We start from the raw sequence: 24,799 nt of genomic DNA on the forward strand, positions 1-24,799 counted from the left end.
GGAACAATGTATGCTGCCATCTAAGTGCCGTCATTTTCATGGACGCCCCTGCTTATTTCAGCAAAACAATGCCAAGCCACGTTCAGCACGTGTTACAACAGCGTGGCATGTAAAAAAAAGAGTGCGGGTACTTTCCACTAGTAGCTGTTGACAAAAAAAGTGTCCAAGAGGACTGGAAAGACGCCAGATTTAGCGACAAAGTCGCCGAGTTGAGAATTTCAATTTCCTCATTTCAGATGGAAAAGCATCTAATTAGCCCACTATGTTGTCAACTCCCACCCTCTCTCATGTTGTAAGCTGGGTGCGTGCGTGCGTGCGTGCGTGCGTGCGTGCGGCCTGATTCAAGTGATGGACAGAAATGAGTGAAGATGATATCATACAAGTGCTGTAGCGTGTCCTATTTTCAGCGAATTTTTTGAGCTTGTAATATATACAATAACATGGGTATATCAAAATGTACTTTCTCAACTTCAAACATTTTTGATTTGAGGAGCAAGACATTTATTTGAGTGGGCTCTTGCCCCTACGTAGACCCTGGTGGCCAGGTCACCCTTGTGAAGGAGATCTTGATCTCAATGTGTTCTTCTCTGGTTAAATAAAGGTTGAACATTGAAATTTATTGCCACTTTAGTAGTTTATACTGTATATGCATAATGCATAGAATTGATGTCACAATATACATTGGCCAACAAACATATGAATTGGATTGGGATTTATCCTGCCGATTCCCAAACCAATAAAAATTTAAAATGATGAGGGTAATTGACGGTTTAACAATATCATCACAATATTTAAACTACTTATTTATTCTTTTTATTGCATACAATTTTTTGAGAAAAACTATCAGTAGTACACCAACAAAATAAAAACTAGTAATCCATGTCATCTTTTTTTGCCTTTTTGCTTTTGTATCCAGAGAATTATTCCCTGAATGTGTAAACATTTACCAAAATAACATTATTTTAAGAAAATAAAAATATGGATCTTATGACTTTAGTCTCGATCATGTATCCTACCCTTAGTGTCAACACCAAATGGTTCCGCCCGAATGCAGCTGAGATAGGCTCCAGCACCCCCTGCGACCCCAAAAGGGACAAGCGGTAGAAAATGGATGAATGGATGGACGGTTATTTTTTTCTGAAAAAAAAAAATAAAAAATGCAGATAATAATTAGTGGACGGTCGATCGGCCCATCCCTACTATTAGGTGGGTTGGTACTAGAAATTACTTTTCTTTTTTTTTTAATTCTGACATACTATATATAAATTGTATGATATGTCATTTTTCTTGCTTCTGGACACAATGAAAGGCACATATTGAGAACTGATGCAACACCTTCTGATCCCTTTGACAGGTTGATCAAACACACCAAGAAGCTTATGGACAAAGAGGAAAAGCTTTGCATCCAAATTCTGCAGACACTCCGAGAGATGCTGGACAAGAAGGAATGGTTTCAAGAGTCGGTTAGTAGTCGACACACAAACACAAAACCCTTGGGAATGGAGTGAAAATATTGCAAGGTTTCTTGATACCGGCAACCCTTATTTTCTCCCATGTCTCTGAGAGCCAAGAATCTACTTCATTTGTATGCGCTGGACTTGTCTGAGTTATATAAGGAAACGAGTCATTTGAGGACACAGACTGAAAGGGAGACTAGGGGGAGGAAATAAGGGAAGGTGGTGGAGAATGAGAGGAGAGCTCTGGACAAACAAATCAATACTGCAGAGGGTGAAAGGAGTACCCTTCTTTCTTCTTTACCAGACATTTCAGGGAATGAATAACAAGAGGTGATTGAGAAAAGTGATAAGCATTGGGTGGCACCAATTTCAGTTGTGTTGTCATCTTCAGGAGGATGACCCTATATGTCGGGAAGTCTCGGTGCCTTTTCAGCTTGGGTTTGCCTTTGTTGGTTGGGTTTATTATGCTGTGTAATGCAAACAATAAAAGAAAACAGACTATTTTCACTTTTGGTAATTGCCATTAGTGTAATAAAATATAGAAATACAAATCGGCAGTAGCAAACAAAATAAAAGTGATATATTATTGGGGGAAAACATGAATAAACGTGTGAACAAAAATATGACATCCACAAAATGTTAGCATTAAAGTTTATTCTTATTTTTCATATTTTCTTAGTTTTAAAAAGGTGTCAATTTCAAGAAAGTATCCCATATTAAGCGAATCACCTTGTAACTTACATGCAATGGTTGAAATCATTATATGGTGCCAAGACAGAGTCCATACTTTTTATGATAGGTTTATTTTAACTGGTAGACAGAATATCAACACAAAAAAAACAGGGGAACTGCACTTTAAAAAAAAAAAAGGCTATCATTCACAATACTTATGTAAGACAAGACCACATATGTTTTTCTTTTTCAATGCATTCTAAATAGTGAACAAATGATCTAAAGTCTGCTTGAAATGGAGCGAATGGGAGTCTCTCTATCCTGCCTATAAAGCCCATAGAAAACATCCAAACACCTCTACTAAGGTTTTATATACATGATGTAATGTGGTAACAGACATATTCTTAATATGTCATACAAACCCCGTTTCCATATGAGTTGGGCAATTGTGTTAGATGTAAATATAAACGGAATACAATGATTTGCAAATCCTTTTCAACCTTATATTCAATTGAATGCACTACAAAGACAAGATATTTGATGTTTAAACTGATGTTTTTGCAAATAATCATTAACTTGAAAATTTGATGCCAGCAACACATAACAAAGAAATTGGGAAAGGTGGCAATAAATACTGATAAAGTTGAGGAATGCTCACCAAACACTTATTTGGAACATCCCACAGGTGAGCAGGCTAATTGGGAACAGGTGGGTGCCATTATTGGGTATAAAAACAGCTTCCCAAAAAGTGCTCAGTCTTTCACAAGAAACTACGGGGCAAGGTACACCCCTTTGTCCACAACTGTGTGAGCAAATAGTCAAACAGTTTAAGAACAACGTTTCTCAAAGTGCAATTGCAAGAAATTTAGGGATTTCAACATCTACAGTCCATAATATCATCAAAAGAATCAGTAGAAATGACTCCACGTAAGCGGCATGGCTGGAAACCAACCTTCGATCCCTCAGACGGACGGCACTGTATCAAAAACCGACATTAATCTCTAAAGGATATCACCATATGGGCTCAGGAACACTTCAGAAAACCACTGTCACTAAATACAGTTTGTCGCTACACCTGTAAGTGCAAGTTAAAGCTCTACAATGCAAAGCGAAAGCCATTTATCAACAACATCCAGAAACGCTGCCGGCTTCTATGGGCCCAAGATAATCTCAGATGGACTGATGCAAAGTGGAAAAGTGTTCTGTGGTCTGACGAGTCCACATTTCAAATTGTTTTTGGAAATAATCGACATCGTGTCATCCTATCCAAAGGGGAAGCGAACCATCCAGACTGTTATCGACGCAAAGTTCAAAAGCCAGCATCTGTGATGGTATGGGGTTGCATTAGTGCCCAAGGCATGAGTAACTTACACATCTGTGAAGGCACCATTAATGCTGAAAGGTACATACAGGTTTTGGAACAACATATGCTGCCATCTAAGCGCCGTCTTTTTCATGGACGTCCCTGCTTATTTCAGCAAGACAATGCCAAGCCACGTTCAGCACGTGTTACAACAGCGTGGCTTCGTAAAAAAAGAGTGCGGGTATTTTCCTGGCCCGCCTGCACTCCAGACCTGTCTCCCATCGAAAATGTGTGGCGCATTATGAAGCGTAAAATACGACAGCGGAGACCCCGGACTGTAGAACGACTGAAGCTCTACATAAAACAAGAATGGGAAAGAATTCCACTTTCACAGCTTCAACAATTAGTTTCCTCAGTTCCCAAACGTTTATTGAGTGTTGTTAAAATAACAGGTGATTTAACACAGTGGTGAACATGCCCTTTCCCAACTACTTTGGCACGCGTTGCAGCCATGAAATTCTAAGTTAATCATTATTTGCAAAAAAAAAATAAAGTTAATGAGTTTGAACAACTAATATCTTGTCTTTGTAGTGCATCCAACTGAATATGGGTAGAAAAGGATTTGCAAATCATTGCATCCTGTTTATATTTACATCTAACACAATATCCCAACTCATATGGAAACAGGGTTTGTATTTGCATATTTTGATCATTTTAAGCATTCGGCAGCCCATTAATTTCAAAAACACATCAATGTTCACTTTTTTTTATAACATAAGTAATTATTACTCACGGCAGACGTCATGAGGCCAACAAGCATAATACAATATCACTTACTATACAATGTCTGCTGTCATTAGGATACCAACTGTTATGATGTTGATATATTCCCATTTAGGGGAAGAATGACTCATAATCCCCTTGAAGAAAAAATAAAAGTGTGGGGGTGAAACCATGCGCTGACCAAGCATCTTTTCGTATCTTTCTTGCCAAATCTGGGTCTAAATTGGATCCCTTGGTTGACCAACATATACGTCAGATTATGTCTTCATCATTCTACTATCCAGGCGAGAGGCATTATGATCTTGAATACATTTTCGCGAGCTGCTATGGGGGAAAGCACCTGGTGAGCATCAGCCGCTGATATCGATACAGCACAAGTTGTTAGTGCCCTCTGATCACGGTGCCACTAAATATAATTTGTCTGCGTTGGCGCTTATAATACCAATACCAATAATGCTTGGTAATATTCGAGTCTTCACGGTGGCAGAGAGGTTAGTGCGTCTGCCTCACAATACGAAGGTCCTGCAGTCCTGGGTTCAAATCCAGGCTCAGGATCTTTCTGTGTGGAGTTTGCATGTTCTCCCCGTGAATGCGTGGGTTCCCTCCGGGTACTCCGGCTTCCTCCCACTTCCAAAGACATGCACCTGGGGATAGGTTGATTGGCAACACTAAATTGGCCCTAGTGTTTGAATGTGAGTGTGAATGTTGTCTGTCTATCTGTGTTGGCCCTGCGATGAGGTGGCGACTTGTCCAGGGTGTACCCCGCCTTCCGCCCGATTGTAGCTGAGATAGGCGCCAGCGCCCCCCGTGACCCCAAAAAGGGAATAAGCGGTAGAAAATGGATGGATGGATGGAATATTCGAGTCACAAAATCTGAATGGCGGATTGTTGATGCTTTTAGGATGTTCTTTTAGAAATGTATGGCCGGAATAGAAGACTTTCCATTGACTCCATTATAAGTGTACCTTTATATACGTTTTTTTACGAGTTACATTGCATTTAAAAAAAAATTAATTCGTCTTGTCTTTGACAATGATTGTGAACAATAGGCAACATTATTTTAAAAGGTGCACTTTCCCTTTAAAGTATGTTAGTGAAATTAAGTTCGGATAACTACTAATTTTGGCCCTCATAGACCGATAGCAGTGTTTCCCAGAGATTGCCAATATAATTGATGTTGGGACGTGGCTAGGCGTGTGGTGGGGGCTTAGGTAGGGTGTTGTCAATATGACGTCATAATATGATTTGCATATACAGTATATTGTAAATGCCATCAACGTGCCGGGGACCATCTTGTCGCAAAGAAACACGCCTATGGCACCCACTATTTGAGCGTTATGGTGAGTTGATTTTTCATGCAAATTTTTTTGCTGTTTTTCTCTGCTGCACGTGGAAAGCTGGTCCTTGAAAATAATGCATACATTAAGCTGGTCCCTGGTGGAAAAAAAAGGTTAGGGAGCCTTGGTTTACATCACTACATGTCGCATGTCGGCGGTATTTGCATGAGGGGAAAAAGTACTGTTATTGTTCAAAGGCAATATGGAACAGATGATGTGGTCCTGATGGCTTTATCTGGCAGGGATCTTCAGCTATCACTGGATTGTTTCGCAGCCGAGTGTGAAGCGACCGGAATGAGAATCAGCACCTCCAAGTCCGAGTCTATGGTTCTCGCCGGGAAAAAGGTGGAATGCCATCTCCGGGTTGGGGAGTAGACCCTGCCCCAAGTGGAGGAGTTCAAGTACCTAGGAGTCTTGTTCACGAGTGAGGGAAGAGTGGATCAAGAGATCGACAGGCGGATCTGTGCGGCGTCTTCAGTAATGCGGACGTTGTACCGATCCGTTGTGGTGAAGAAGGAGCTGAGCCGGAAGGCAAAGCTCTCAATTTACCGGTCGATCTGAGTTCCCATCCTCACCTATGGTCATGAGCTTTGGGTCATGACCGAAAGGATAAGATCACGGGTACAAGCGGCCGAATTGAGTTTCCTCCGCCGGGTGGCGGGGCTCTCCCTTAGAGATAGGGTGAGAAGCTCTGCCATCCGGTAGGAACTCAAAGTAAAGCCGCTGCTCCTCCACATCGAGAGGAGCCAGATGAGGTGGTTCAGGCATCTGGTCAGGATGCCACTCGAACGCCTCCCTAGGGAGGTGTTTAGGGCACGTCCAACCGGTAGGAGGCCACAGGGAAGACCCAGGACACGTTGGGAAGAGTATGTCTCCCGGCTGGCCTGGGAACGCCTCTGGACGAAGTGGCTGGGGAGAGGGAAGTCTGGGCTCCCCTGCTTAGGCTGCTGCCCCCGGGACCCGACCTCTGATAAGCAGAAGAAGATGGATGGAATATGGTACATTTTAATTAGTTTGTACCTCGGTAATGTGTTAGTACCCGTCTACTGAACAAGCTTAATAACCAAGTTAAAGTCCCAACGATCGTCACACACAAACACTAGGTGTGGTGAAATTTGTCTTCCGCATTTGACCAATCCCCATTTTCAGCCCCTGGGAGGTGAGGGGAGCAGTTAGCAGCAGCGGGGACCTGCTCGGGAATCATTAGATTTAACCCCCAATTCCAACCCTTGACGCTGAGGGCCAAGCAGGGAGGCAGTGGGTCCCATTTTTAAAGTCTTTGGTATGACTCGGCCGGGGTTTGAACTTACGACCTTCCAGTCTCAGGGCGGACACTCTACTGTGTTTACTATGGAGGGTTTTTGCTTACAGCATGTATGAGGATGCCCACATAAGTATGTTGGACAATCTGTAATGTCACAAATGGCCAACTGTTAAAAAAAGATGATCAGAAGCATCCAAAACTGCAAGCATTGTTTTATACGAGTATCCAAATTTTTAACATTTATAAGTCAGAAAAAAAGGGAAAACCTAGTATACTCATTTTGCTCAATCAAATACTAATTAAGTTTGTAACCTTTTATTTAATGTTTTTGTCATTCATAAAAAATATGTACTGTTTATGTCTTTATAAACTAACAAAATCAGCAGGGGATCCAATACTTATTCCCCTTACTACGTATACATACTGTAGCTGCTTGATTCTCACGGTTACGTTAGATCCACTATGGATTGGACTTTCACAATATCATGTTATATCCGCTCGACATCCATTGCTTTCGGTCTCTTAGAGCAGTGGTTCCCAACCTTTTTTCAGTGATGTACCCCCGTGAACATTTTTTTAATTCAAGTACCCCCTAATCAGAGCAAAGCATTTTTGGTTGGAAAAAAAGAGATAAATTAAAATACAGCACTATGTCATCAGTTTCTGATTTATTAAATTGTATAATAGTGCAAAATATTGCTCATTTGTAGTGGTCAATCTTGAACTATTTGGAAAAAAAGATATAAAAATAACTCAAAACTTGTTGAAAAATAAACAAGGGATTCAATTATAAATAAAGATTTCTACACATTGAAGTAATCATCAACTTAAAGTGCCCTCTTTGGGGATTGTAATAGAGATCCATCTGGATTCATGAACTTAATTCTAAACATTTCTTCACAAAAAAATAAATCTTTAACATCAATATTTATGGAACATGTCCACAAAAAATCGAGCTGTCAACACTGAATGTTGCATCGGAGCTTTTTTTTTCACAGTTTATGAACTTGTGTTCATATTTTGTTGAAGTATTATTCCATAATTATATTTATAAAGGATTTTTGATTTGTTGCTATTTTTAGAATATTTAAAAAAAAATCTCACGTACCCCTTGGCATACCTTCAAGTATCCCAAGGGGTACGCATACCCCAATTTGAGAACCACTGCCCGAGGGGGGGTCGCCCACATATGCGGTCCTCTCCAAAGTTTCTCATAGTCATCGTTGTCGACGTCCCACTGGGGGGAGTTTTTCCTTGCCCTTATGTGGGCCCTACCAAGGATGTTGTTGTGGTTTGTGCAGCCCTTTGAGGCACTTGTGATTTAGATTTAGATTTAAATAAACATTGATTGATTGATTGATTTGCAGTCATTTTGTTTTACACTTGGTCAGACTTAGAGTAGATACTTTAGTAGTAGAAAGTCACATTTTAAAAGTTGCACAGTGCGTTTAAAAAGCTAGACAGTGCAGCAGTGCAAATGTCCATTTGTGTAGGTGTGTGTGCGCAAGCATGTCTCCATGGCCTCTGTGTCATATCCTTGCAGTCCTGAGCGTGGAGCTATAGCTTCACAGCAGCACAGAAGAAGGGAGGAGGGAGCAAAATAAGTTGATGGAAATAATGAGAAAGAAAGAGACAACAACAAAGAGGGAGACGGACTGACAGCATTAGCATTAGACTCTGGTGGCTCCCCTGGGGTGCGATGAATTAGTAGGGAGAGCGAGAGAGAGAGAGAGCGACCAAGCCATGTGAGGAGACATGTGAGCGGAAGAGTGAGGGATTGGAGAGAAGCGTTCTCTGCTCAGTCCATGAGGAGAGAGGGCAGGGGTTGTATTTACGTAACAGCCTGCAGTGGCTGAGCCAACGTCACGTGGACCATCGTGTTCTCACTCACACCCTCCCCTCCTTCCTTTGTGTCTCTCCTGTCTGCTCGTGCTCTTCTTCCCTTACTTCCCTTTGGTTTTGTCTCAATTTATCACTTTCTGGGAGCACACCTGGGTTATTTTATCTGTCTCTCTCTCTGTTGTGTCTAGATTATGTTTCAACACTATTGAGTCAGCAGGCAAACCTTTACATGAGTCCCTGTGGAAGAAACATGTGGCTAACTTTCTAAATGTTTCTAGATGGCTTGAGAGTGGGCACACTGTTGAAATATAAACTTGTTGAGCATAAATGCATTGCATAATTATGCTGATTCAAAGTACAACCAAGTATAATTACTATTTTTTTATTTTGAAGTAGATCCCTTTTTTGCAATATTTCTGAATAAAGATTGTATTGTTTTGATATAGTATGTCGGAACTTTAAACATAGCACAAACAATTGTGGTCGGTCAATGATGTCTTTGTCATAGCACGGCTTCTTGGCAATACATCTGACACCGTTGGAAAGCCAGTTTGTTACTCTTTTAAGCGGGGCCACGTTTGTAAGGAACATGCATTTATGGTACGAGCAGCAAATACTGTATGTGGTTGCGTCCATGAAAAGTTTACCATGTCTTCTTTGCTAATACCAAACATCATAATTTGCCATTGACTTTTGTTTGGTGTTTTGGATGATTGAAGTTTGAATAAGCAAAACATACTGTATTGGCAATAGATTTTTCAAGTCAACCAGCATTTGGCACACGTCCGCAAATGTGGTGTGGTTGGTCACTCTGGCCTAAACAGCACATTCAAACTGATCGCACAAGTGTTTAAAGGGGAACATTATCACAATTTCAGAAGGGTTAAAACCAATAAAAATCAGTTCCCAGTGGCTTATTTTATTTTTTGAAGTTTTTTTCAAAATTCTACCCATCCCGGAATATCCCTAAAAAAAACCTTTAAAGTGCCTGATTTTCGCTATCTGTGAAGCCATCGTCCATTTTCCTGTGACATCATCCAGTGATGCCAATACGGATAGCACAGCAAGATATAGCTACATTAGCTCGGATTCAGACTCTGATTTCAGTGGCTTAAGCGATTCAACAGATCACGCATGTATTGAAACGGATAGTTGGAGTATGGAGGCAGACAGCGAAAACTAAATTGAAGCAGAAACTGAAGCTATTGAGCGAATATCTATTGACGGTATTCTGCCATGTTTGCCTTAGCATCGCCGGTAAAATGTGCAGACCAACGATCGGAAGTTTCGCATCTTGTGACACTGGATCAACTTAAATCCATCGATTGGTAAGTGTTTGTTTGGCATTAAATGTGGGTGGAGGGAAACGCTGGATGAAAATATAGTTTCAAATGTACATACAGCTAGCCTAAAAAGCATGTTAGCATCGATTAGCTGGCAGTCATGCCGTGACCAAATATGTCTGATTAGCACAAAAGTCAACAACATCAACAAAACTCACCTTTGTGATTTAGTTGACTTTATCGTTGGAAATGCATCTGCAGGTTATCCATACATCTCTGTGCCATGTCTGCCTTAGCACCGCCGGTAAAATGTGCAGACACTCCGGGACATTCAATGGGGGACTGGCGGCAGATTTATTTGACTTTATCGTTGGAAATGCATCTGCTTTGAGTGTCGCAGGATATCCACACAATGCCACTTTCGCATCTTTGGGCCAGTGGTCCAACTTCAATGCCTCCCTGTTAGTGTTGTTACAACCTCCGACAACACACCGACGAGGCATGATGTCTCCAAGGTTCCAGAAAATAGTCAAAAAAACGGAAAATTACAGAGCTGAGACGCGGTGTTTGTAATGTGTTTGAGAAAATGGCGGCTTTATTACCTAGGTGATGTCACGTTCTGACGTCACCGCTCCGAGAGCGATAAGTAGAAAGGTGTTTAATTCGCCAAAATTCACCCATTTAGAGTTCGGAAATAGGTTGAAAAAATATATGGTCTTTTTTCTACAACATCAAGGTATATGTTGACGCTTACATAGATCTGGTGATAATATTCCCCTTTAATAGGATTTAGGTAAAGATCGCTGTCAGGTCATTTCTTTGTCATATCTTCTTCATTCCTAAATTCTGGAGGTGGTTTCTGACAAACCTCGCTCTGTGGTGGTTGTCATCTTGTAGGATAAAGTTCAGTCCCAGACTGCGGAGATATGGGATTGCTAGTGTTTGCGAGATCTCATCTCAATGGTTCTCTGCATTGAGATTGCTTACCATCGCACTGTCTCTACCTAAAAACGGCGTACATCATAGCATTTTCAGCCTCTTTGCCACATTTTGACCCTATAATCCAACTGTTATAGGCAGAATCTGTACTCATCGCTGAACATAACATTTCTAAAAGTCCAGAACAAGAGTTAATGGAGAATTGCACTTTTTGGTGAATTTTGCCTATCGTTCACAATCTTTATGTAAGACAAGCACACATGCGTTTGTCTTTTTTTTTTTCATGCATTCTAAATAGTAAATAAATGCGATGAAAAGTCATCTTACAATGAAGCCTATGGGAGTAGCTCTAGTTTGCCTATAAAGCGCTTAAAAAAACATCCAAACACCTCCATCAAAGTTTTATTTATTTATATATATATATATATATATATATATATATATATATATATATATATATATATATGCGTGTAGATGTAATGTAGTAACAGGCACATTCATAATAACACGTACGTAGTATTTAGGTATTTTGCTCATTTTAAATATACAGCAGTGCATTAATTTCAAACGTATTATGGCATCCATTTTTTTACTTCGACAACATCACTGATTACTACTCACTGCAGACTGCATGAAAGCCCACAAACATTAAAAAAAACATCACTTACTGTACAGTGTCTGCTGTCATTGGGAATTACTCCTAATCCTCACAAAGCAAAATGGGAGGTTGAACCAAGCGTCTTCTTGTCTTTCCTGTCATTTTCAGGTCTAAATTGAATGCCAAACTTGACCAACTTCAATCAATCAATCAATCAATGTTTATTTATATAGCCCTTAATCACAGGTGTCTCAAAGGCTGCACAAACCACAACGTCATCCTCGGTAGGCCCACATAAGGGCAAGGAAAACTCACTCCAGTGGGACGTCGGTGACAGTGACAATGATGACTATGAGAAACCTTGGAGAGGACTGCATGTGTGGGCAACCCCCCCCCCTCTCTAGGGGACCGAAAGCAATGGATGTCGAGCGGGTCTAACATGATATTGTGATAGTCCAATCCATAGTGGATCTATCATAACCTGTTGAATTATGTCCTGATTCTTCTACTATTAAGGTGAAAGAGTTTTATTAATGATCTAGAATAAACCTACTCGCGCTACAAAGCTAGAAAGCGGCTCACCAGCTGATGATGTCAACATAGCCACACAAGCTAGTTAGCTCTTTTGATCACAGCACCACTATAAATAGTTTGCCTGCATTAGCGCTTATAATATTATTATCACTAATACTTGGTTAATACAAGTCACAAAGTATAAATTGAGTATTTTGGTGCTTTTGGAATGGTAATTTGAGGGCTTTTTGGCCGTAATAGAGGACCTCCCTTTTACTCCATTGTAAGCGGACTTTTATTATTTATATTTATTTGCAAATTACAATGAGTTAAAAAAATACATCCGTGTTCTTGTCTCTCAAGTCTCAAAATGATTGTGAAAGATAGGCAACATTTAAAAAAAGAAAAAAAGAAGTAGAGTTCCCTTTTAATAGAAACGGTAATTTAAAGGCCTACTGAAACCCACTACTACCCACCACGCAGTCTGATAGTTTATATATCAATGATGAAATATTAACATTGCAACACATGCCAATACGGCCTTTTTAGTTTACGAAAGTGCAATTTTAAATATCCCGGGAGTTTCTTCTTGAAATCGTCGCCTAATGATGACGTGTACGCTTGACGTCACGGGCTGTTAGAAAATATGAGCGCTGCGCACACACACAGCTAAAAGTCGTCTGCTTTAACCGCATAATTACACAGTATTTTGGAGATCTGTGTTGCTGAATCCTATGTTCAATTAATATTGGAGAAGTCAAAGTAGAAAGATGGAGCTAGGAAGCTTTAGCCTTTAGCCACACAAACACACGGTGATTCCTTGTTTAAAATTCACGGAGGTGAAACTTTACTATAAATCACAGCGAACATGGATCCCGACCGAATGTCAACCAGCAGGTTTCGGTGAGAAAATTGTGGTAAAAAGTATCTTCTTACCGGAGATCAGCTGAGCTTGTGCCGTCCATAAAGCTGCTGTCGACTTCCCTAAGACACTGCGCGTCAAGACACCCGTGCACATACACCTCCCACTATCAGGTACTATTAAACTCACTAAAACACTAGCAACACAATTGAAAGATAAGGGATTTCCCAGAATTATCCCAGTAAATGTGTCTAAAAACATCTGAATCTGTCCCAATGCAATCAGGTTTTTTTTTTTAACTTGTTTTTTTTTTGTTTTGTTTTTTCTAGTCCGTCGCTATCAATATCCTCAAACACGAATCTTTCATCCTCGCTCAAATTAATGGGGAAATTGTCGTTTTCTCTGTCCGAATAGCTTTTTTTGTTGGAAGCTCCCATTAAAAACAATGTGAAGATGTGAGGAGACATCAACATGTGACGTCATCGTCTGCGACTTCCGTTGGAGGCAGGGCTTTTCTGTTAGCAAGCAAAAGTTGTGAACTTTATCATGGATGTTCTCTCCTAAATCCTTTCAGCAAAAATATGGCAATATCGCGAAATGATCAAGTATGACACATAGAATAGACCTGCTATCCCCGTTTAAATAAGAACATCTCATTTCAGTAGGCCTTTAAGATGTTTGGCATTTGCAGACAAAATATGATTTAATTTTTCATATTTCACACCAATGCATGTTCCTTATAAACGTCAACCTGTTTAATGGTATTAAAGACTGCTTTCCAACAATATATGATTTATTGCCAAGAGGCATTGTTGCGTCAAGGACATAATCAACCAAACACACATTTCCTCACTTTGTGCTTTGTTTATATGGTTAGCACACTGTACAATATCCCTATTTTTTTTCTTCAATTAGAGACAATAATCTTTCAAAATGTCTCCTTAATTTGCATTAAAGTGCTATTTAGAGTTTTGTTTTTATGTAGATTGTCCTGACAATACCTTTTTCTGTACTGAGGGTTAATTTTTTTTTTATTTTAGCCACTCACACAATTTTCTATTCTTTCTTTTTTTCCTTTCAGACTCCATGTCAGTCACACGGTTTGTTCTTGTTCCTCCCCCTCTTTTTTTCTCACTTGCCAAGTTTAACACCACCTGCACAAGGCAAAGCAGATTTACAGATTACCACCCTCTCGATGCTAAGCACATCACACATGCACGGATGCATACATGCTCGGTGACATGCAGTAGTGAAACATGGCTTGAATTAATCTTCACAGAACGTGATGGGCAGGTGGGGAGGGGGGTGGATGAACTTCTGCAACGAATGACATGCCTTGACCTTTATCTAAATTCAAGTCATCTGAGCCAAAACAGAAAGTGGAAGTCCGCAGGCTTAAACTCGGTGATCCTCCACACCTGAACAGGACTCTTTAATTAAAGGCCAAAAATGCTGACAATAAAAGTCCCCGTCAAAATCTCAGTGGCTGGAGAAAGGTCGCCCTTGATCCATCAGTCAGGTGTCTGCTGGGATGTATTATGTTCCGGTTTCCATGGTGACAAGAGGCACATGTTGTTTGCGTGACGGTGCAGGAGACGTGTTGTAAAAAATGCCTCCATCATCTCATCATCTTTGGGTTATTATTAGTTTTGACACAGCTCATTTTGTACTATCATTACCGTAATGCATTTGAATGAAGCCACTTTTACTCCAAGCACGTGAGCAAAGAAGGTCTTGTTGTTACATGTAGTCTTTTCAGTTGAAAAGAAAATCTACATTGGAGCATAGATGTATATAATGCTGGCAAATAAAATAACATACATGACCATGCAGTAGACCAGATTGCGATCTACCAGTCAATCTTTGGGACTTTACGGGACTTTATAACATCATGCATTCTGACCCTTGAATACGCTTTTACAGTTTGCTGCTCTCCAGATACACATTTTATTGCATTTCACTGGTTTCAGTTTCAACTGCAGTTGGTGAAACCTGAATAATGCTCTTGTGTCGAGAGCCCTGCATAGCTACGATGTGCATTGCAAACTTGCGCTTGTGTAAGGTGGTCCTTCAACAAAATCCTCAAACTGACAGCGATGCGGATCGTTAAAGCTGATCGTTGTAATGCACCGATTTGTTCCAACTGCAATGCAAACACCCATCTTCTCTCTTTGATTACCATTGTTCACTTCACAACTAGCTAAATAGAGTTGTGGTTGCTTAGAACTGACCTGTTCAATGTGTACATCTGTGGCTTATAGACATGGGCAGCCAATATATGTGCGAGATAAAATGTTGTGATTGCCTGCGCCTGCTTCCACCCACAAAGACAAAAATGGTGACTGAATGATTACTTAATTTTCTTAAAGGGGAACTGCACTTTTTTTTTGTGTGTGGGGCAGGTTGCCTATCGCTCACAATAATCATGAGACATGACAACATATGTATTTTTTTATGCATTAAATTTGATCAAAAGTCAGCTTACATTGGAGCTTATGGGAGCCACTCTATTCTGCCCATATAGCCAATATAAAAAACATACAAATGCCTCCATTAATGTCTTATATACATAATGTAAGTATCATTGTCACCGACGTCCCACTGGGTCATCATTGTCAACGACGTCCCACTGGGTGTGACTTTTCCTTGCCCTTATGTGGGCCTACCGAGGATGTCGTAGTGGTTTGTGTTGTGGTTTGTGCAGCCTTTTGAGACACTGGTGATTTAGGGCTATATAAGTAAACATTGATTGATTGATTGATATATGTAATGAAGTAACAGGCACATTTATAACAATATGTCATATTTAATAGGGCTATCAAACAATTAACATATTTAATTGCGATACTGTGGACCAGCTCTATACTCTCGGCAGGGTTCTTGAGGGTGCATGGGAGTTTGCCCAACCAGTCTACATGTGCTTCGTGGACTTGGAGAAGGCATTCGACCGTGTCCCTCGAAGTCCTGTGGGGAGTGCTCAGAGAGTATGGGGTATCGGACTGTCTTATTGTGGCGGTCCGCTCCCTGTACGATCAGTGCCAGAGCTTGGTCCGCATTGCCGGCAGTAAGTCGAACACGTTTCCAGTGAGGGTTGGACTCCGCCAAGGCTGTCCTTTGTCACCGATTCTGTTCATAACTTTTATGGACAGAATTTCTAGGCGCAGTCAAGGCGTTGAGGGGTTCCGGTTTGGTGACCGCAGGATTAGGTCTCTGCTTTTTGCAGATGATGTGGTCCTGATGGCTTCATCTGACCGGGATCTTCAGCTCTCACTGGATCGGTTCGCAGCAGAGTGTGAAGCGACCGGAATGAGAATCAGCACCTCCAAGTCCGAGTCCATGGTTCTCGCCCGGAAAAGGGTGGAATGCCATCTCCGGGTTGGGGAGGAGACCCTGCCCCACGTGGAGGAGTTCAAGTACCTAGGAGTCTTGTTCACGAGTGGGGGAAGAGTGGATCGTGAGATCGACAGGCGGATCGGTGCGGGGTCTTCAGTAATGCGGACGTTGTACCGATCCGTTGTGGTGAAGAAGGAGCTGAGCCGGAAGGCAAAGCTCTCAATTTACCGGTCGATCTACGTTCCCATCCTCACCTATGGTCATGTGCTTTGGGTCATGACCGAAAGGATAAGATCACGGCTACAAGCGGCCGAAATGAGTTTCCTCCGCCGTGTGGCGGGGCTCTCCCTTAGAGATAGGGTGAGAAGCTCTGCCATCCAGGAGGAACTCAAAGTAGAGCTGCTGCTCCTTCACATCGAGAGGAGCCAGATGAGGTGGTTCGGGCATCTGGTCAGGATGCCACCCGAACGCCTCCCTAGGGAGGTGTTTAGGGCACGTCCAACCGGTAGGAGGCCACGGGGAAGACCAAGGACACGTTGGGAAGACTATATCTCCCGGCTGGCCTGGGAACGCCTCGGGATCCCCCGGGAAGAGCTAGAAGAAGTGGCTGGGGAGAGGGAAGGCTGGGTTTCCCTGCTTAGGCTGTTGCCCCCGCGACCCGACCTCGGATAAGCGGAAGAAGATGGATGGATGGATGGAATTGCGATAATCGCATTTTGTTAATAGTTAACTCAAAATTAATCGCGATTAATAGCAGACAGATCTGTTAAGTATAGTATTACCATATACATTTTTCTTACGTACTTTATTTTTGTTCTATTTTTTAATTGTTGCTGCTTCTTGTACAATGTACTTTGCTGAGAATTATTTTGGAGATTTCTCAAATACTTTTGGTCAGTCGTTTTTTAATAAAAAAAGACTGGCAACAAATCTAGCATCTATTTCTGGTGTTATTGGAGACTGTACGCGTGTTTAGAGACACTGGTTGACCTTCTGTCGCGTTATGTCCGTGACGAAAAGCGAGCCCGACGTCACACTTGCTTTGTGTTGCTGGTAGCCTTTCGCTCATTAAAAATCACTAGTGTGATCTTAAATTGTGAAGATCGCTGTCTGCGGGTATATCTCGAATATATTAAAGTACGCCCACAGCGCGGACACGCTCTCGACGTTCCAGACAACCCTGTGGGTATAGCTTACATCATCACACTATTGGTTTTGGAAGCACTATTCCGGTGATTAAAGTACGTCTTTTTCTGGCCAAATTTTCAGTGCATCATTAGTAAATAGTGCACAAATAATACACTATATGGAGCCATTTATACTGTAACTACCTGCTGGTGTTCATGTGTATGTTAGGGTGTTATGATGGCCATTTTTCCGATGGTCTGTGAACACACTGTGTCTGCAAAGAATGAGCGAGTGTTGTGTGTTTAGGAGTGAAGAACGGAGGCAGACGTATGTGAAAGGAGGGAAAACTTGTTGGAATAGGGTGTGTTATCATAAAGCTGGCAATAAAAAACAAAAAGAAAGTCAGACCTTGTTTTCTCCTGACCGCTACAATACCTTATATTTCTTTATTTTGTTAGGTGTGGCGGCTAATATTGAGCCCCTGCATTAAGGAGTAACTCTAAATTTTGGTAAACCTGATGTATAGTGTAGTGCCGGAAAAGTGTGTGATTGTTTTGAGAAAGTTTCTTGACATGTTTCTCATGTCGGATCGACTGTTTGCAATAAAAAAAATATCTCCTTTCGATATCCTGCCGACCGTATTTTTATTTCTGTTGAGCTTGTATGTCATCTTACTTACTAAAGCAGTCACAGTAACAATCCTAATGTAATGTTATCACTGCACTTTAAGCGTAATCTGAACACAAGAGCAAGTGAACTGCAGCCAAGTTTCCTCGCTCCTGTATGGCATGGGACAAGTGTCAAAAAGGAAGCGTTAATCGCCTGATAAAAAAAAATTGGGCCATTATTGAAATTTATAGTTAACCCGTTATTACAAATAATACAAAAGATTCCTATTAACTTTACAAATATCGTTTGTATATAGATTAAACAATTTTAGTCCCAGTATTGATCCTTGGGGTACTCCACAAGTTATTTTTAGAGGCATCGATGTGTATTTACGTAGCTTCACATATTGCTTCCTGTTTAAGTAGCTTCAAATCCAGTTCAAGGCCCTCTGATGCCATACTGTTGTAATATATAAATTAAGATGTTGTGATTGATTGTGTCAAATGCTTTTGTTAAATCCATAAATACTGCTGCTACACACTGTTTTCCATCTATTGCATTGGCAATTTCCGCTGTTATTTCTAATAATGACATCAATAAAGACATTTTAGCTCTGTAACCTTAATTCTCTGCAAGTGTTCCGCTTTTATTTTTGAATTTGTCCAGTCTGTTATTGAATATTTTTTGATGATTTTAGAAAATTGTGGAAGTAAAGAAACATTTTTACAATGTGCATTTTTATATTTGAAGATTAATGTCCCTATGAGCGTACATTTACTAGGTATTTTATTCTCATGGCATTCAACTGACCAGTTGTCATTGAGTTGACTCATCCAAGTAGTTTTCATCAGTTCATGCTCGAAGACTTAGCTTGAACAGATCAAGTTTGAGCGCTACTTATCCTGTAACATGTCCAAGAAAGAATGATTTTGTTCTTTTGTTGTGTAAAAAAAGAATGTGTTCATTCAAACCATAGAATCAAATTGTTCTTACAAATCTTATTAAAAATGTTCATACACTAAATCGTATCTCCTAGCATCACTCTGTTTTATAAATAAATCATTTTTGATTCGCATCGTGACCATTGTATCGCGACACAAATCAAATCATCTCACAGGTCCCCCACAAATAGATGTCTTTCCCCCTAAAATCAAAATGTTTGAAGTTTAAAAAGTATATTTTAACATACCCACAAAATGTATTTATGACAAGTTGACAAAATTATCCGCAGTATTGTTGAAATCAGTTGAAAAGGGGACATGCTACAACACTCGTATGATATATCAACTTTCCCGTTTTCTGTCCCTCCGCTGTGTCAGAGGCTCTCTGAGTTCACACACACACACACACACACACACACACACACACACACACACACACACACACACACACACACACACACACACACACACACACACACACTCACACATCCCTCTCCCCTCAGTTCTCAGTAAACCAGTGTTGACAAATTAAAAATGAGACTAAAAGTGTAATGTAATTACATCATGTAGATCGGTGGAATAAATTCAGAATATATCCAATCACAGTTTTTTGATAGCGTACAATATGACAGAGGGTGGGAGTAAGCGACGAAGGTGGGCCAATCAGATGCTTTTCCTTCTGTGATGAGGAAGTTTTAAATCAAATGTCTCACCGGCAGCGTCACAACAAAAAGGTGTGGATTTAACATGTCATCTACTACATCGCGATATGTGAACGCGTTTTATTTTTGCTCTACATGATGCATATGCGGTCGAGCCGTTAATCGTGGTATTAATACAACTATATGTTAAAGCAGTGTGTATTTGCTGCTTCAGGTGTTCTGTCAAAAAGAGCTATCAGTTGTGTTCAAATATGTAGGCTACCGTTATCTGCATCAATGTGAACTTCCCCATACTATAATTTTCTACATGTTTTGCTGTCTGTCCGTTATTATACAATTTGAACATTCTCACGCTTCAAGTGTCTACATGCTTATTGGTCAGAAAACACAATGTAAGAAATATAATTCAAAGCAACAGGGGGAACTGTTGACTCCCTTGTTAGTTTGTTCAGTAAAACATAACTTAAAAAAACATTAGTATGTCTAGAGCAGGGGTGCCCATTACGTCGATCGCGAGCTACCGGTCGACCGCGGGGGATGTGTCAGTCGATCGCCAGCCAGGCTTTAAATAAAAAATAAACCTAAAAATTAGCGATCATCAATCTTCACCAAGACGCCACTTGATTGACATTCACGGCACTCGAGGGTCTTGTGAGATGACGCTGGCTGCCGCAATAATTATTAAGAAAAAATGACAGAGAGGAAGGCGAGAAACACTTTATTTCAACAGACTCTCGCGCCGTACCTGCCGTCAAAATTCTAAAGGCCGACTGCACATTTCCTATCTCCACAATAAAAGCCCTGCTTCATTATGCCTGTGTTAACAAAATAAGAGTCTCAGAAAGCCAGCTTTCTGAGCGATCGCTTGTGCACGCCAGCTTTCCGAGACTCTTATTTTGTTAGCGCAGGCATAATGAAGCAGGGCTTTTATTGTGAAGATAGGAAATGTGCAGTCGGCCTTTAGAGTTTTGACGGCAGGTATGGCGCGACAGTCTGTAGCAGGGGTGGGCATTACGTCGATCGCGATCGACTGGTCGATCTCGGAGGGTGTGTCAGTCGATCTCAAGCCAGGCATTAAAAAATATACATAAAAATGAGCAATCATCAATCATACCAAGACTTCACTTTCTTCAGTTGTTTGACATGCTCGGCACCCGAGGATCTTGTGAGATGACGCTGGCTGCTGCAAGCTCATATTTAAGAAAAAAATCACTAACAGGGCGGACGCAGAGAAACACATTTTATTTCTAGAGACTCCGTACCTACTGTCAAAACTCTAAAGACCGACAGCACAGTTCCTGTCTTCACCATAAAAGACCTGTTTCATCCTGCCTGTGCTAACAAAATAAGAGTCTCAGAAAGCTAGCGTGCACAAGCTAGCAAGCTACGGAGTTTGATGCCAATGTATTTCTCCCCCGCCCTCAGCGACCGCTTTCTCACTTGCTTGCCCACCCGCACTCTCACTGACGTCACTCACCTGCTGCCAGACATTAAAGGGCCACACACATATGCTACCCTCATAACAAAGTGTTTAAAAACAAGTATGCAAGTTGGACAAATGAGATGCCAAATCCAACCACTTTCATGTGGTATTGGACAGAAAGGAGGACTTTTTTTTTCCTCCATTTGAAAATGCGGACGTTATCAGCACCACTGTCTAATTCCAATCAATGCAAGTCATCAGAATCAAATACACCAACTTATATTCTTGTCTTCATGAAAGAAAGGAATCTATTTGTGTTAAACATGCTTGTATTATCATTAAACACCATTAAATTGTTAACAAAAATGTCTCTTTCATAAATAAATAAATATAAATTATAAATAGGAATGAGGTAGATCTCCTCGACTTGGTCAATTGAAAAGTAGCTCGCCTGCAGAAAAAGTGTGAGCCCTCCTGGTCTAGAGTGTAGGCAGTTCTGTTAAGTTTTCTCTGTGTAAATAAGTGGATAATGCAAACACTTTGAGGCAGGATTCAGCTGATCTGATGATAAACTAGTCTTGTATTATGCATAAGACTAATGTACTTTTTCAGTTGTGTAAATATTGACTGTGTAAAGTCTTACGGATTAAAATCAGAATTAACCCATCACGATAAGATAAATGTTGTGATAGTTTAAATGTGGACGAAAGATACTTTATTTTACTTGTATTTTAATTTTGTTCTTCCCCAGAGATTGCCACCTTATTGTGGTTAACTTAGTCTTCGGGTGGTACACCCCAGTTGTACAGGTGTGAAGGTAGAGGCCTGACAAAGTGCAATCCTCTTCTGCAGGTTGAAGTTGGACACATAGGTCCAACTTCTGATCTACTCAATGTTTGCGTGTACGTGTACTAAAACATGTGCAAACTTGATAGCACACACAAAGCTGATCGACTAAATGTGTGTCAAGTGGATTGCGTCTCTTCAGCAGGTGTGCAATCCATTTTGTGTCTCTGTTTTCATTAATATGCAAAATATGCGCTGATCATCAAAATACCCACAATACTGGGAAAGAAAATGCAAATATAATTATTTATCACACGCAATGTTATTTATCAACACTCTTCACCGTTTTGCCAGTACTATTTTATGTTTTAATTAGTAGTTGTGCAAACTAACAGTTCCACACACGGCTGCAGGATCAGTGCTCGTGCAGCACAGACACAGTGGAAAGAACAATGCTCATTAAAACATTAAACATTAAAATATTTCTCATATGAAAAAAAAAATATTGAAGTATGCATTTATGCGTATGGAGAGGATTAAGTGCAGACTCTCTCTTAGGCACTTTCAGCGGTTAAAAAAAGATATCATGTCAATGTAGATGCACTGCACAACTGTTTCTAGAATGCCCATAAAATGTGGTAGATGTCTCCTGCATGTTTGAAAACATTGCAAAACGCCACAGGTAGGAGGACGATAACATGAATGTGCAGAAAATGAGTGTGTCTCCGTGGTGATGCCCATATAGTACATGCAAAATACTCATTTAAATAAAGCGGTATGCACCCCTTTACAATTGTTCACACAGTCTTAGTAAATCACACGCAACACAGCCATTAATAGCACACGCTATTTCAATGATTGCGCACACATTCTGGGCAGCACGACGGTAGAGGGGTTAGTGCATCTGCCTCACAATACGAAGGTCCTGGGTTGGATCCTGCGCTCGGGATCTTTGTGTGTGGAGTTTGCATGTTCTCCCCGTGACTGTGAGGGTTCCTTCCGGGTACTCCGGCTTCCTCCCACCTCCAAAGACATGCACTTGGGGATAGGTTGATTGGCAACATTAAATTGGCCCTAGTGCGTTAATGTGTGTGAATATTGTCTATCTGTGTTGGCCCTGTGATGAGATGGCGACTTGTCCAGGGTGTACGACGCCTTCCGCCCGAATGCAGCTGAGATAGGCTCCAGCACCCCTCGCGACCGCGAAAAGAGACAAGCGGTAGAAAATGGATGAATGAACACACGGTTTAGTGCGTGGTATTTGGATCTTAGTGAATCAGGCCCATACTGTAGCTAACAACCAAATTCTATGAAGAATGCAAAGTTACTACTTTATTAACACTGAAAAAAGTATCGGAGCAGGAAGCCCCCTTCACATTTCTGACTGCCCCCTCATTTACGCTTACTTAGAACCGTCCCTGTTTAAATCCCTAAAAGGTATCGAGCAATGATCGTTTTAAAAGGGAATCGCTCAATTTTTATCAATACTAGAAAAAGGAAAACTTTGGATTTAAGAACGAAATACTTTATATGAAGTTTAGCACTTTTAAAAATAAGGACGTTAAACATTAAGTTTATTTGGCTCAGTGATAAAAAAAAAAAAAAAATGGCCAATAACTGGTCGAGGTAAGGTCATAACAAACGCAAACACCTCAAGACAATATTATTAATTACCACACAAAAACTTTCAGCTACAGCACAACAGCAAAAGCCACAACAAAGACAAATGACAACACATACATTTTAAGCGGCAACACAACTTTAAGCCACAAAAGACGCGACTGACACAACGGAAGTGACAGCGGAGTAAGTTATGTTGACACACTGGCTTCTGGAACATAATATTGAAGCAACAACTAATAGCCAAGAAAAAGTATTTCATCAGAAACAAATAAATAGAAAAGATGGATGAAGGAGGCTATGGAAATTAGGAACCAAGGGGCCAACCCCATCAACAGGGATGAGGAGACATACCGTACATGTTTCTCTACACCTTAGACGCTGTTCGTCATCGGCAACACCAAGGTGGAGAACAGATACTGTATGGAAAATTTTATTTAGCAGGTAAATCTACTATCAAAATGTTAGTTGCTGTACTCTAATTGAAAATTGTTTGAATGTTGAAGGTGAGAGCAGAAAAAGTTTCCTTTTGTTAATTCAAGCTAGTGTTGGTTGCACTTTATTCAAATAAGATGTGAACGCATTGGACATCAATTGCTGGTTTTTTGCTTTTTGTATCCATAGTTTATTTATACATAATTGTTTTAAAGAAATAACAGTAATATTGTCAACTTCACCTGCAGTGTCCAGTATCCACTATTTATTTCACAGTAATATTGTAAACTTCACCTGCAGTGTCCAGTATCCACTATTTATTTCACAATCACACTGGTTGAATTGTTTTTTCTAAAAAATTTTGGAGTCAATTTCAACTCACTGAATCGTTTTGGATCATAAGAAAATAAGATCGTACCTGAACCGTTTAGGCAACCACAAATACCGAATAGGTGCAACAACCCTTGTTGGGAGGAAGGGCCTGCTCGAGGTTTGCGCTGTCCGAATGGTTTTCTAGTTCTGTAATGTATGACTTCTTGTGACTTTTTAGACCAAACCAAAGATGTTGGAAGAACTTGAAAGAAAATACAAGAAGTTACTGTTAGTCTTACATCCCACAAGTGTTTTTTGTGAAAAAAGTTAACACGATTCCTGTGTGTCTCAAGAAGCCATTGCAAATTCTGATGCCCATATTGAATTTTAAATTAAAGGCCTACTGAAATGAGATTTTCTTATTTGAACGGGAATAGCAGTTCCATTGTATGTGTCATACTTGATCATTTCGCGATATTGCCATATTTTTGCTGAAAAGATTTAATAAAGAACATCGACGATAAAGTTTGCAACTTTTGGTCGCTAATAGAAAAGCCTTGCCTGTACCGAAAGTATGTGCACATGACCTTACTGGTTGCAGGGCTCTACACATATTCACATTGTTTTTAATGGGAGCCACCAGCAGCAAGAGCAATTCGGACCGAGAAAGCGACAATTTCTCTTTTAATTTGAGCGA

General features: G+C 40.6%; 1 protein-coding gene across 5 annotated transcripts in view; it reads left to right on the top strand.

Moving 5' to 3' along the window:
• Positions 1-24,799, top strand: part of itpr2 (inositol 1,4,5-trisphosphate receptor, type 2) — a 155,078-nt gene that overhangs the window by 54,267 nt on the left and 76,012 nt on the right. For all 5 annotated transcript variants that reach the window (XM_061917516.1, XM_061917519.1, XM_061917517.1 and 2 more), the window contains exon 37: positions 1,355-1,463. In XM_061917516.1, the coding sequence (XP_061773500.1) occupies positions 1,355-1,463 (109 nt within the window). The remainder of the gene's footprint in view (positions 1-1,354; positions 1,464-24,799) is intronic.

Source organism: Nerophis ophidion, linkage group LG12 (genome assembly GCF_033978795.1).
Source record: "Nerophis ophidion isolate RoL-2023_Sa linkage group LG12, RoL_Noph_v1.0, whole genome shotgun sequence".
Lineage (NCBI taxonomy): Eukaryota > Metazoa > Chordata > Actinopteri > Syngnathiformes > Syngnathidae > Nerophis > Nerophis ophidion.